At 34.9% G+C, this 14,656-nt stretch overlaps 1 protein-coding gene across 2 annotated transcripts; it reads left to right on the top strand.

Moving 5' to 3' along the window:
- Positions 1–1,167: 1,167 nt before the first annotated feature.
- Positions 1,168–12,140, top strand: LOC148599122 (Golgi SNAP receptor complex member 2-like). Of its 2 annotated transcripts, XR_015918437.1 has the most exons (3): positions 1,168–1,533; positions 5,044–10,060; positions 10,101–12,140. XR_015918437.1 is itself a non-coding variant. In XM_088560943.1 (2 exons), the coding sequence occupies exons 1-2, from the start codon at positions 1,262–1,264 to the stop codon at positions 5,411–5,413; spliced, it is 642 nt and encodes a 213-aa protein (XP_088417069.1). In that variant the 5' UTR covers positions 1,168–1,261; the 3' UTR covers positions 5,414–12,140. The 2 variants fall into 2 exon arrangements, 1 of the variants encoding a protein (XP_088417069.1); XM_088560943.1 differs by having other exon boundaries at positions 5,044–12,140.
- Positions 12,141–14,656: the final 2,516 nt, after the last annotated feature.

The following is a 14,656-nucleotide window of genomic DNA, read 5'->3' as shown; positions in this document are numbered from 1 at the left end:
GGAAAGTCAAATAAAATACACACTAAGGGAACAAGTAATTGAATAAAAAAGAATTGCATACAATGCAATTAGCATAACAAATTTATTTTCTCCGGAAAAATCTTGCTTCTTATAGTCTATGAAATTGTTAGGCGTAAAGTGAATGTTTATGTCAAAAAAGTTATAGTTGTCAGGGGCTTGAGTTTATGGGATCCAAAAAGTTGCAAAAAATATTTACTACCCATAGCCACACAGTAAAAATCAGACCGTTAAAACAGCATTTTAGTTGATTATTTTTTTTTTGGCAATTTTATGGATCTAACTCACAAACTCAAACACTTGTATTTTTAATGTAAATAGCCACGGGAAAAATAGTCACGGAGAAATTTTCGGGTAAATAAGTGACAGGAAAAAGGTTTCAAGAAAAAAACCAAGGAAATAAAGTCAGAGTTTATATGTTATTTTTTTATGGAAAACATCGCCTGTAAATGATAAAAATTTGTATTTAATTCTGAAATTAAAAATTTTATATCATATAGGTAAAAATGTATATTGTTGTCTGAAGAGTTGCCGGTTTAATTTTTTAACAAACAATCAAATAAAAAAACAAAAACAAAACCAAACAAAAAAGCAACTTATTTCACAAAACGGTTTTTTTTAAGTCAAGAAAGCCATTTACTTTCAAGGACTTTATTATTTTCTGTTTACCGTATTTTCAAGTGGGGGAAATTCTTCATGTTGTAATTGTACATAAATGGGTTTAAATGATGACCCTAAAAAATGAAAATTAATTATAAATATATAATAAATAGAAATAAAAATAATAATTCAGATATGATACTGTGAAAAATTCATATAATAGCAAAAACAATTTAAAGACAACTTTGATTTGTTTATTATCAGAAATTGCACTCTTTAATTTAGGTAGATTTCAGATCGAGTTACCTCCCTTTCCCGAAACGGGATACCTAAAATACCCATTTTGAAAAACATTTTCTTCGATACTTCAGAGGAAAATCTATATCTCATTGAATTGAATATTTCAATACATTCATATTGTACTCATAGACATTTCCCGACAAAATCTAAGAAATTTACCTAATTTCAAAGAAGATATCGGCAAAATCATTTTCAGCTCGGGGAAGTTGAACTCGGGCTCGGGCTCGGGCTCGGGCTCGGGATACTTGAAATACCGACTCCCTCAAAAATACCTTAACCGGAAGTGAACTTTCGACACGTCAATTTTGTGAACGCCGGTTTGATTCATGTAACGGCAACAGGAATGGAAAATCTTTACCATCAAACCAACAGGCAGATCCAGGAGGTCCAGTCCTCCCTTGGAACAATGGAACGATCGAGAGGAGACGACGCCCTGAAACTTGAAGAGTTCACGAATGGAAAAATTGATGTGATAATAAAAAACTGTGAAAGACTTGATATTTTGGTGAATAAGGAACCCCCAACACGAAGAGCAAATGCTAAGCTTAGGGTTGATCAATTGAAATATGACTGTCAGCATTTACAAGCTGCTCTGCGTCAAATTCAAAACAGAAGGTTGGTACAAGTACTTGAAGTAGTCAAGGTTACTCAGATTATCTGTCTTCTCCTCTACATCTACATCTACATTGGTAATCCATAAAGAGCCTGTCCGACTCATCACACGAATGGGGAAAAAACTAGTGAACGTCATCCAAAAAGGTGCTTTACAATATTTACATGTGAAAGGTGAAGTGCAGATAAAAACATGGCTAGCTCTCTACATTCTGGACATAGGATATGAGGCTGGTCTTAAATGCCTCATAGTCCTCCTGGTCGATCAGTTGTGCTGGTAAGGCGTTCCAGTCTATGAGTGTTCGAACAAAGAAGCTGTTTTTTCTCTGCTCACTAGTAGAGCCTAGTCTAATGAAACGCCTTTGGTGAAACTGTCTGGTCGTTCTAGTTGGTTGTTGAATGTAATCCGGTATTGGTATTGCTACTATTTGATGTACGATTTTGTAAAATAGTAGTAGACATGATGTTCTTCGTCTATCCTGAAGTGTTGGTAATTTCAGGTCTTCTAGGAGTGTTGTTACTGTCCCTGGATCTCGTGAATATTGATGGCCGATGAATCTGGCTGCTTGTCGTTGTAACATCTCCAGCTGATAGATGTGCTTCTGGAGAAAAGGATCCCATACACTACTGCTATATTCAAGGGTTGGTCTTACTAGGCTTATGTAGGCTTGTCTTTTGATAGATGTTGGACAACTTCCTAGGTTTCTTCGTAGGAACCCAAGTGTCTTATTTGCCTTCGCTACGATGTTACTTATGTGGGTATCCCAAGATAATGTACTTGTAAATTATGGTGAGGACCTCTGTCTCTTATTAAATCTTCGTAGAGAGGATGTGACAACAGTAGAGGACGGAAATAAGTTCCATAAAATCACAACTCGATTGGAAAAAAGTTTTTTAATGCCTGTTCTAGGACTAGTGTTTCAATAATTTGTAGTTCGTGACTTCTTGTGTTCAATTTGTTCAGTTACAAGAGATTATTGCAATCAAACCCTAAATTTGGATTATCTGCCCTTGGAGTGATCATCGGTAATTATATTCCTTCATACACATCTACTGATGATACTCAAGCTTCTTGTAAAATTTCGTCAAAATACCTTGAGAGGTTTAGGAGTTGCGCGTGCAAGGTTTTAACGTGTAAAATCCGCAATTTGGATTATCTCCCTTTGGAGTCCTCCTACAGTAATTATTCCTTCATGCACATCTACATGTACATATGATACCCAACCTTCCTATAGAATTTCTTCAAAATACTTTGAGCAATTTAGGAGTTCTGCTTGCAATATTTTAGCATGTAAAGCCCTTGATTTGGATTATCTCATTTTAAAGTCCTACGTCAGTAATAATATTCCTTTGGGTACATTTACATATTATACCTAGCCTTCCTATAAAATTTCATCAAAATTCTACAAGCAGTTTAGGAGGTGTTGCGCTAAAAAGAAATGTGGACGACAGACAAACAGGATGTTTCCTATTTACTCCAGAAAACTTTGTTTACAGGGGGTATAATTAAACATTTCTGAATAAAGCTATAAAGTAGAGAAAACCAAAAAAATTAGAACAGAAATTAAGGATTGAAAATACATGTACTACGTGTACATGTAGTGTGTCAAAAAATTTGTCTTTATTGATAACAATGGTTGAAATGGGCTGGCCACAAGTGATTTAATTCTTGTTAGTCAGAGAATTTATTGGTCCAAGCAGCTTCAACATAAACTAATTGATGTCATGAATTTACGTTTATGGGAAACATAGAGTTTCAGGTTTCACCTGTCGTATAATAAGTGAGTGAAGCTGGCTCTTAAATGTGTAAAAATTTCCCTAAAATTTCATTACACTGACACTTGGGAAGCTTTCATTATACACTACATGATGTTCTTTTGAAGCTTTACAATAATAGCAATAGTAAAAAATGATGTATAGACAAGAAAATGTTTCAAAGATATCAGTGTCATTTGATTGGAACTACTTGGACATTTTCAAATAAGCAACTTCTGGTTGAAGATATCATGATAAAACCCTGCATTCAATGCCAAACTTGAAACTTTGTCCTTTGCTGGCTCCCACTGATCAAAATATTTTAAAGTCGACAAAAGTGGTAAATGGCACGATGTCTATTTTATTTGAAAGGGAACATTGTACTTTATGCTTCGCTCACTCTTAAGACTAATGCCTTCTTTATATCAATATTAAAAACAAGGCATGTCTTTTTTTGACATATTTTTGCTGATGACACCAAATTGTACCATGAGGTCTCAGAACATAAGGACTGTCAACATCTACATGAGGATTTCAACACTTTATCAGCTTGGTCTCAAACTTGATTTTTTAATGAAGCAAAATGTGTTGTATTCCTTAATATATACGGTTTATGTTAAAACCTTGTAAGCACAACTCCACCTATACTGCTCAAGAGTTTTTGATGAAATTTTATAGGAATGTTGGGTATCGTCTGTTCAGTAGATGTGCATGAAGAAATATACATGTAATTACTGTTGGATGATATAAGGAGTGTTTTTCATTTAAGTCCATTTGAAGCATGGGGTATTCTCTTTGTTAGCTTGCTCACATGAAAACTGATTTGTTCAACATGTCATAGTTTTCCTGTCTTTATTTTTCTACCCCTGATTGACTTTTTTTATGAGCTCTTGGCGGTTGTTTCTAGAAAAACAGAGGATGCTTACCTACCTGTGCACCTGGTCCATGCTTCCAGTTTTTTGTGGAGTCATAGTAGAGTTGCTCATTTACGTTTGTTACTTTGTTTGTATGATTTTAGTTACTTTATGTTCTTTGTTGTGTTAGTGTGTTTTCCATATCTGATCTTAGTCCTTGGATTACACTCTTTGATTTCCGCTAGAATCTTGGTTCCCTTTATTACTCTTTCACAGTTAATGTATCTTTAGTTATACTTAAAATAACTCATATTCACAAAAAAGGTTGTTGTCTCATTATAGTACATGTACATGTATCTAACTTAGACCATAGACATTTGCTGTATGGACAACAACTGGAGGATAAGTGTTCAGATCTTTATTAAGTGCTAGAAGACACAAGGAAGATGGGATCCAGGCATACATCAATAAATATGACTTTACAGCATGGCTGACATACATTGTTTAATATTAATGCTTGTACATGAAGTTCAAAGATTCATTAATTTTGACAAAACCTTAAAATGCATAATCCCCTTTATTTTTTTGTCTTACAATGTATTTCCATGTTTCTCAACTAGCTCCATGGTTTGGAAAGATAGTTGCCTTGGTGTTGTTCATTTTGCCTTCAGACTGCCAGGTACACCAAAAGAAACTAAAAGTCGTACTGACATTTTCAGATACCACAAGTCTGTCTATTGGTGGTATTTGGACCAGAGGTATCCTTCTTCGATAAGAATTCAAGAAAAAATTGTGTCCCTTCAAGAAAAAAAAATGAAACTGATTGCTCCTATTGTTCATGTGTATTTGTGTTCATAGCAGGCAGTGACTTGTAGAACATTTATTTATTTGTTGACTGTTTTAGATACCAAAGAGAAGAAGAAGAGCAACAGAGAGAAGCATTGTTGACGAGAAGTTTTACCACTAATGATTCAGCAGATACATCTATAACAATTGATGCAGGACTACAACACAACACCAAACTCCGAGATTCTCACCGAGGAATGGACAATCTACTCGGCCAGGGACAGAGTGTGCTTGAAAATTTACGTGAACAGAGAATGACTCTTAAAGGTGCTCATAAACGAATGCTTGACATTGTCAATAAACTAGGACTTACTAACACTGTAATGAGACTTATAGAGAAACGAACATACCAAGACAAGTATATCTTATTTGGTGGAATGCTTGTCTCATTGATAATTATGTTTCTGATCTGGAAATATTTTGGTTAACAACATTGTACATTAAAGTCACCTTAAAAACATGTTCAATACAAACAAATATCCCTATAATTTTCCCATATAACACCAGCATTGGTTTCCCTTGGGAACTACATGTATCATTCCATTGACTATCATAATGTAGAAGTATTTTTCAGGTTAATTTTATAAAGGCCGAAAGGAAACATTAAGTGTGTTTAGAGATTCATTAGGGTACATTTAAATTAGGTAGGCATTTTCTTTCCAAAATCAATATTTTGAACTGTCATATGAGTTGTTTCATCAGGCCAGAAAAAAAAGCTTGTCTGTTTAAGGTTACCGTATCTACTCTATTTTTTCTACCTACCCAGATGCATGCATGTATTTTATTGGTATTTTCCCTGGATTACATTCTTTTGATTACCGCTATAACCTTGGTTCCCTTGATTACTCTTTATTATGAAATATGGCTAAACAATCATTTTTTAGTTGAGCACTATTTAATTCAAGAAATCCTCCCATAAATGTCTGTAAAAATATATTTTCCTACCTACATGTACATTGTACCATATTTTTTCATCCACTGTAATCTTAGATATATATTTTTTTCTTGGCCTCATCAACTGTTTTTTACTCTCAGTCAAACACTATACTGATCACAGACACTGCAATATCACATAGCTGTTGTATACTGAAAAAATGTTATGTCAGTAATTTGGCTGAAAAATGAGAGATGGTCGGGAAACAGTAAACATTCATATGTTAAATCACTATTTCATACCACTCAGTTATTTTAATTTGAAGAATATTTTTATTACTATTATTCATAATAATACATATTTTTGGTATGCAAAGGGATACAGGTAATATTTTCATGTTTCCTTAATGTTCCGATTGGTGGTTTATATGGTCTTGACTATCCATGCGATCTCGCACGACGGCTCATTGCGGGGATTGTGTTAGTAGATGTCTGTTAGTAGTTGGAGGTGGCGAAGCCCAGCCTTTAGGATACCTGACTGAAGAACTCAGAGTATGTCCTACTAGTGGCTGGGCTGCTCTGTTGACGCTCTGGCCTACTCCTAGACCCCATGTGGGTCTAAGAGCATTTCCCCACTCTAATTGTTTGGGAGTACGTCAATGTGAAGAGTGAGAATTGCTTAATGTAATCATGTTTACGTCTTTATATGCCACTGTTCTCTATTAAGATGTTTGATATTGTAACCCAGTTTTTTGTATGTAGAAGTACAAGCATTGTGATAAGCTGTTTTCTGTATTACAGTGTTGTTTTTGTTATGTGATACTTTAGTAAGCAGATTATTTAAAAGGAACAACAAAACAATCATCTTCCAAACTCTCAAATTCTGGAAATTTGACTGGCTCCGTGTGAAAATGTTTATTGTTTTTTAAATGAATCCTTGAAATACCTTTTTTTTTCTCCTTAAATTTATCTGCTTAATATGTACATCTATTTTCATGTTACAGTCTGACAGTTATAAAACTACATTTGTACTGTATCATTTTGTAAACTTTTCAGTGTATTTTTATATGACCAAAAAAATTGTGGTGGTACAATGGTATGTCACTGATGTAGTCATGACACTTGGTTTTTGAGCAGTAACTTAAGTCATAGTTTGTTGATTGTTATAAAATTTCATAAAAGTTTCCATACGAAAAAAAAGTGTGTTGAAATTGATTTTGGGGTTATGGTTCTTACCGTATAGGGGTTATGGTTCCTACAGTATGGGGATTATGGTTCCTATCGTATGGAGTTATGGTTCCTATTGTTTGGGGGTTATGGTTCCTACCACATGGAGGTTATGGTTCCTAGGTCTCACTAACCACTTCTAACATTTCCATTACTTTACATGTTAAAAAAGTAATTTTCAAAGTCTCACTGTGAATTCCCAGGACAAATGACATCTTAAAGTTGCATACCGTTGCGAAGCTTGGAAAATAAGGCTTCCAAAATCATTATGCTAATGGTACGATGATAGTAGAAATTCTTCACAAAATTTACTTGAACAAATAATACTGAAAATCCACATTTTTACCTGTTCTGCTAACTGACAGCATGGAGGCAAATTACTCACACATGTAAACAATATTCATACACCTTTGTAGTTAATTACATATATGATTTTAAAGTACACATCCTCAGCTTCATTTTGACTACTTTTAATTATAATACACACACATAATGCACTTACAATGCATATGTCTAGGTTCAGTGTGTTTTTGGTACTACATAGGGGGGTGGCCATTTGACCCGGAAGTGGTTAGTGAGACCCTAGCGAATGGGGGTTATGGTTCCTACCATATGGAGGTTTTACCGTATGGAGGTCATGGTTCCTACCACTTGGAGGTTCTACCGTATGGAGGTTATGGTTCCTACCGTATGGAGGTTATTGTTCCTACTATATGGAGTTTATGGTTCCTACCGTATGGGGGTTATGGTTCCTACCGTATGGGGTTATGGTTCCTACTATATGGAGGTTATGGTTCCTACCATATGGAGTTTATGGTTCCTACCGTATTGGGGTTATGGTTCCTACCGTATGGGGATTACGGTTCCTACTATATGAAGGTTATGGTTCCTACCGTATAGGGTTATGGTTCCTCCCATATGGAGGTTCTACAGTATGGAGGTTATGGTTCCTACCGTATGGGGATTCTGGTTTTCACTGTATGGAGGTTATGGTTCCTACTGTATGTGGGTTATGGTTCTTACCATATGGGGGTTATGGTTCTTACCATATGTGGGTCTCACTAACCACTTACCACGTTTCCATTACTTTACATGTTAAAAAAGTAATTTCCAAAGTTTCACTGTGAATACCCAGGACAAATGAAATCTTAAAGTTGCATACCGTTGCGAGGCTTGGAAAATAAGGCTTCCAAAATCATTATGCTAATGGTGCAATGATCGTAAAAATTCTTCACAAAATTTACTTGAATAAATTATACTGAAAATCCACATTTTTACATGACAGCATGGAGGCAAATTACTCACACATGTAAACAATATTCATACATTTTTGTAGTTAATTACATATATGATTTTAAAGTACACATTCTCAGCTTTATTTTGACTGCTTTCAATCATAATACACACAAATAATGCACTTACAATGCATATATCTAGGTTCAGTGTGTGTTTGGTACTACATAGGAGGAGGTTGCCATTTGACCTGGAAGTGGTCAGTGAGACCCTACCTTATGGGGGTTATAGTTTCTACCGTTTCAGTATTATGGGTCAAAAAGGGGCCTTAAACAAGCATTTCGTGGAATTTTAACTGCTCAATGTCATTGAAATTATAGGACTGTCTATGATATTGTTCTGCAATATTCTACACCACAATGATCTGCCTTGGAATGATTTTCGGGTAAAGACTTGAAGTTTTTAGAAATAAGGGGCCAGAAAGATGCATTTTCCTGATGTCCATACAATAACTTTATTGTTAGTGAATGAATATTTTTAATTATATTAAAAGGTGCCATACCTCATAAGAAGGCTGGGATTGATTTTTGGGGTTGTGACTTGAGCCAAGTAAGAATAAGATGCCACAATAGGGCCAGAAATCATACAGAAAGTATTTTTTTGCTGATTCTTGACAATAGGTTGTTTATTTCTGGTCTGTTTTGAAATTTTCCTTTATTAGATTCATGATGAAATAAATCCCTGCCTGCATTTTTTAATCAGATTTCAAATCGCTTATGGTTTTTGAGTTATAAGGGTCAAAGAGGACCATGCCTTGAAAAATTGACATTGTAATTTCTGGTGTGATATTGAAATTTTTTTTATTGTAATTCCATATGAAAATCCCAGCCTGAATGCAAGAGCTGTTAAGAAGTATCCCTGAAGCAGACATTTAAACATGTACTAATATTGAATTTCAAATTATGCAATATTGAGTCAAATTGAGTTGTACTGTCCTTAACTGTTAGGTAACTATGTTAAGTGTGTCAAAAATTAATATAGTGTCCACCCTTGCCTCAAGTTAACAGAGTTCATTTGACAGCAGTCATATCATGTGGCGCTCAGCAAAGCTTATTATTATCATTTCATTACCTTGCTCAGCAAATAGATGAATCTTTTGTAATCCTCCTTTTTCCATCCATTAGTCTCACTTTTTATTTAAAAGACTTAAAAGCAATGGCCATTTACTCTTGGAGAGTTTTGGGCATTTTTAGTACTCAGATATACAGGAATACTATGATGACCAGATTAACTTATGTAAAAAATAATTTTGGTGTTCCCAGTTAGATGTACCACTGAGTCTGAAGATTACGGTATTGTCAGTTGGGTGTACCACTGAGTGAAGATTTAGTTATTGTCAATTAGGTGTACCACTGAGTCTGAAGATTTAGGTATTGTCAGTTAGGTGTACCACTGAGTGAAGATTTAGGTATTGTCAGCTAGGTGTACCACTGAGTCTGAAGATTTAGGTATTGTCAGTTAGGTGTACCACTGAGTGAAGATTTAGTTATTGTCAATTAGGTGTACCACTGAGTCTGAAGATTTAGTTATTGTCAGTTAGGTGTACCACTGAGTGAAGATTTAGGTATTGTCAGCTAGGTGTACCACTGAGTCTGAAGATTTAGGTATTGTCAGTTAGGTGTACCACTGAGTGAAGATTTAGGTATTGTCAGCTAGGTGTACCACTGAGTCTGAAGATTTAGGTATTGTCAGTTAAGTGTACCAATAAGTCTGAAGATTTAGGTATTGTCAGTTAGGTGTACCACTGAGTGAAGATTTAGGTATTGTCAGTCAGATGTACCACTGAGTAAAGATATAGATATTGTTAGTTAAGCATACCACTGAGTGAAGATTTAGATTTTGTCAGTATAAGTACAGTGTATCAATAAGTCTGAAGTTAATTTATCTAGTCAAGTTGTTGTATGTTCTTGTTTGTTACTCATGCATTGTTATTTTGTTAATGGAAAGAAAAGTAAATGAGTTTTGATGGAAAGACAAAACTAGGATCCAAGATGATACAAGTTTGGCAAGGATGAGGATTAAACTTGATCCAATTACAAAAATGTGTATATGAAAACAAATAGATTCTTAAAAGTTAGGGCTAAAATTCATGTATTATGTAAAATGCATGATATATATATATATATCAACAGTTTGTGTTACAATGCTATCTGAACATGGTAGATATGGTTTTATTTTTAATAATGTGAAATTGAGAATTTTCACTGGTCTTCAATTTATAGCTATCTGATTCAACGTTGAGGTAGATTTTTTGTTGATGATACTACACTAATGACCTCATAGACCTGGAATATAACTAATTCCTGGTCTATGATCACCCATTTTTTTTATCTTTCTATTCCAGTCACTTTTAACTGATTTTATTACATGTATGTATTTTTTTTATTTGAAAGTATGGTGGTTTATTTTGAATGTTGATTGAAGAAAATGGACTGTAATTTCATTAATTTTTCTTTTAAATATTTTATGTTATTTATGCTTTACTGAAAGTCAACCAGTTTGGATTGGTTTGATGAAGATAAAAGCATTTCAGGGAGCAATCATTTAATATTATACACAGGACTAAAACCCCGCAGACTGTTGAACCCTGTACATTTGAGGACCAATGTGGACACACGATTCATATTGGACACAATTTTTATGTGGGAGGGAGGGGGGTAAACTAAACAGTGTTGACACTCAATTGTGCTGCTATTCCTTAAACGCCCAATTTCAAACCACAATCAGTACTATTCTTTTTGTCGACAATACAATGATAGTATACAACTGCAAATTTAACTTTAATATAAATTTCTGACAATGTGCAAATTTGGTAATTTAACAGCTAATCAAGTTTTATAAGTTGTTGAGGAGGTGTTAAGATCAACGCCTCAGACGAAGTTTGCTGAAAAAGTCCAACAGCCGTCACTTCTACAATTTTTGCCCAAACATAAATTTCTTACAACAACTAAATATGGTAATTTTACACCTCATTAAGTTTCATAATAATCCTGCAAGTTGTTGAGAAGGAGTAACGGACAACCATGAGACCAAGTTTTGCAGCCGTCTTTTCTACAGTGTTTATCAATACATAAATGACTGACAGTATGAACATTTCAAAATGGTTATATTACACCCGCTACATTGCATATCAATACTACAAGCTGCTAAGAGAATAATTGGGACAGACAGGGTGGAAGCTATGTACATGTACCCTTCGTTTACGGGTGGGGGTATATTTAAACCTAGTAATAGTTCCAATCAGATAACCTTTCTAATCAGATTCATGCTTTCATGATTGTGAACGTAACATTTGAAGATAAAAGCTGAGGGTTCCAAAAAGGTATTTTGAAGAGATGGATAGAACTTAGTACAACGATTTGCACAAATGAATGTTTTTAATTAGATTGCAAAATTCAGGTTATCAAACATTTGTAGCCAATATCAAATGATTGCTCCCTTATGAAAGCGTCCCATTAATGTTAAGATACTAATTACTACATTATTTAATAAAATACTTCTACTGACTAAGAAAGGTATCGCTGGGTTCCATGTAATTAATTTGAAGCCGTTTATCACAGGAACCCCCGCGTCATTTGTTAGTAGTGATTTTTCTTAGTAGTGTAAGACACTAATGATGCCACCGCTCGCTAGATTTGCCAAATTAGGAACATAATTATTTTTGTATGAAGGCATGGTTTGCAGGTTCAGAAATCCTTCCAAGAGTTGTGATACTCATGGTCTGGGGATCAGAAATTCCTAAATATATGCATATCTACATAGTGTCACGAAATTCTGTTTGGTAGTGTCAGAGTAGTTGCGATGAGAAAAAGAGGACCGATGGACGGACTGACGGACTCATAAAAAATGTTAATACCCCTAATAACAAATTCCTAATTGTGTTGCTTGGGATTTATTTCTGACAAAAATTACAGAGTCTATCACCCAGTTCCGTAATATTTCTGAAAATCAAGATTCTATGACCTTGCATACCATCATTATGTGTAGAAACATCCTGCAAAAATATCTAGATATAGTTCAAAATCTACAGGAGGAGATAGCCATACAAGCCATATAGCCCTATTTCTGATGAAAATGACTAAGTGTAACTGTCACCAATTTCAGTATCATTTCTCGAAAATCAAAATCCTTTGGCCCTGCACACCTTCATCATGTGTAAAAATACCGTGTAAAAAATTTAGATGTAGTTAAAAAACTGTGTGGTTATAGCAGGACAAGCCAGGATCATATGTAATCCGGACAGTTTGTCGAGGGGGCATAAAAAGGGAATCATTATGATCCGTAGACATTTGGTTCTTCCTTGAGTATAATACGAACGGTTGGTATCTTTATATAAGTATACCAAAAGCCTCAATGCCACAAAAAGAAGACCGGAGTTAGGTTATGCAAAAATGTGTGGTCGTACAATGATATTGGGCTGTCATGATTTGAATCTTAGTTGGTTAATCTCAATCGGGTTCCAAACAACTAAAAAGGTCGGTATTGTAAGTTATGACCCGGATATGATATTAGAGGTAAAATAGAAATTCACAAAGTAAAAGCGAGTGGATTTTCTATTATATTATTACCCAATATTCAAGTACAGTAGTAGGACTGATTTTCGAGGTCACATATAAGCACTAAGCATGCACATTTCTTGATTCTTTACTCGATATGTCGAAGAATGACGAACCAAAAAAGGTCAGAAACAAGATAAATTGAAGATGTGGTATGTCATTCACCTAATGCCAAGGAACCTGCAATTAGATTTCTACAGGTCACCACATGGTCATCAATGTTGGGCAAAGCCCACAGCTAAAAGCATGCTGTAAAAGGATAAAAAAGATGATACTCATAAAAGACGAAAATCGACATTATATATACAAAGAGTAATCAAGGGAACCAAGGTTATAGCGGTAATAAAAAAAAATGTAATCCAGGGACAAAGACCAGACATACACGGCTGTTTACAGTGATCGGGTTGCTAGGAGATGTTGTTTTACTTTTAAATGGTTTGTCCAAAAACTGAAGAACCGAGAATGCATTTCGGCGTAAGTTTGGATATCTCGGATTTATTTTACGCGAACAACGTACAATACCGAGAAGTTGATCAAGCAGACGATTGCCACCGGAGTTCGACGGGAACTTACGAACTTCGTTTGTAAACAAATCGTCCCGTAGAAACCAACATGGCGAATATTAGTATGGGATTTTCCCGTAAGGATTTGTTACGCATGATTTAAGCTAAGCGACTTGTTGGTACTACACGTCAAGCATATATGCGAGCTATCTTTAGATTAAATAAAAGAGAGACAACTCTAGCGGTAAGTCCCGACGGTTTAAAAAATAGAGCTTCAATTCGAAAATGTGCTGTATGTGACGTCGAGTTTAGGTGTACCATCTTTTTTGGGAAAACAACGATGTATAATGTTTTTAAGTTGGGATTTTAACTGAGTATGGGGAATAGAAGTATACAGTGTGGAAAAATCATAGGTTTTAATGCTATTATATTCAGATAATAGTCTTGAACTGATTGTCTCCAAAAGATCTTTCGAATTTTTCAGGATCCACATTGAATTAATACCACTACGGGAGTAACAAGTGTTGTGGTAGGACTGCAGACCCTCTTTGACAGTTGTGAGTATAGAAGTTAAAAGTTTAGAAAGAGGCATGGTGGTACATTTTGCAGATTCAGATATGAAACGTTGTTTGTATGGATTCTTGAGGAATCCAGTACATAGACGGTAAATTACAATTATCGTCCTTGGTAGAGAGACCAAAAGAGGATAGCACAGATTTATGGTTTTCCACAATCTCTTCTTTGGAGAGTGTGGTAGCAGTACAGGTCTTATCACTGCTATTATTTTCTACGTCTACCTTTGATAAACATTGGATGTAAAACGTTTTGCAGACAAAAACAATACAAAAATGTATTGTTTTGGGCTTTGTCTGCTGGTACAACAACATATTTGTCATGTATAGTAGACAATGTTCTTTGCTACATCGGGGTAATTGAAAACTAATGGGCCTTGGGCCTTTGCACTCACTGACCTACTTAAAACCAAAAAATGTAAAATGAATAGCAAAGAACATAAAAACATCGCCAACCATTGGACTATAGGTTTCTGGCTTTGGTGGGAAAATACAACAATAAAACTTTAAAAATCTGTTAAATTCGGGTTTAACTCTCTTTTGAGATTCATACAGAATACAAACGCCTTAACAAATCGGACAAAATACAAGAAGCTGCATCTACCTCGATAGAGTATATGTATACATTGTATGTCCGGAGTACCTGA

The sequence above is a fragment of the Perna viridis genome, chromosome 14 (genome assembly GCF_037379345.1).
Source record: "Perna viridis isolate PV_CMFRI_1.1 ecotype Kerala chromosome 14, ASM3737934v1, whole genome shotgun sequence".
NCBI lineage: Eukaryota > Metazoa > Mollusca > Bivalvia > Mytilida > Mytilidae > Perna > Perna viridis.
Note: the sequence above shows the minus strand (reverse complement) of the source record. Positions and strands in the feature narration are given on the sequence as shown.

Coding starts and splice junctions, on each gene's coding strand:
- LOC148599122 (XM_088560943.1), top strand. CDS start 1,262: ATGGAAAATCTTTACCATCAAACCAACAGGCAGATCCAGGAGGTCCAG. Junction 1,534..5,043: donor CGTCAAATTCAAAACAGAAG/GTTGGTACAAGT, acceptor TGACTGTTTTAG/ATACCAAAGAGAAGAAGAAG.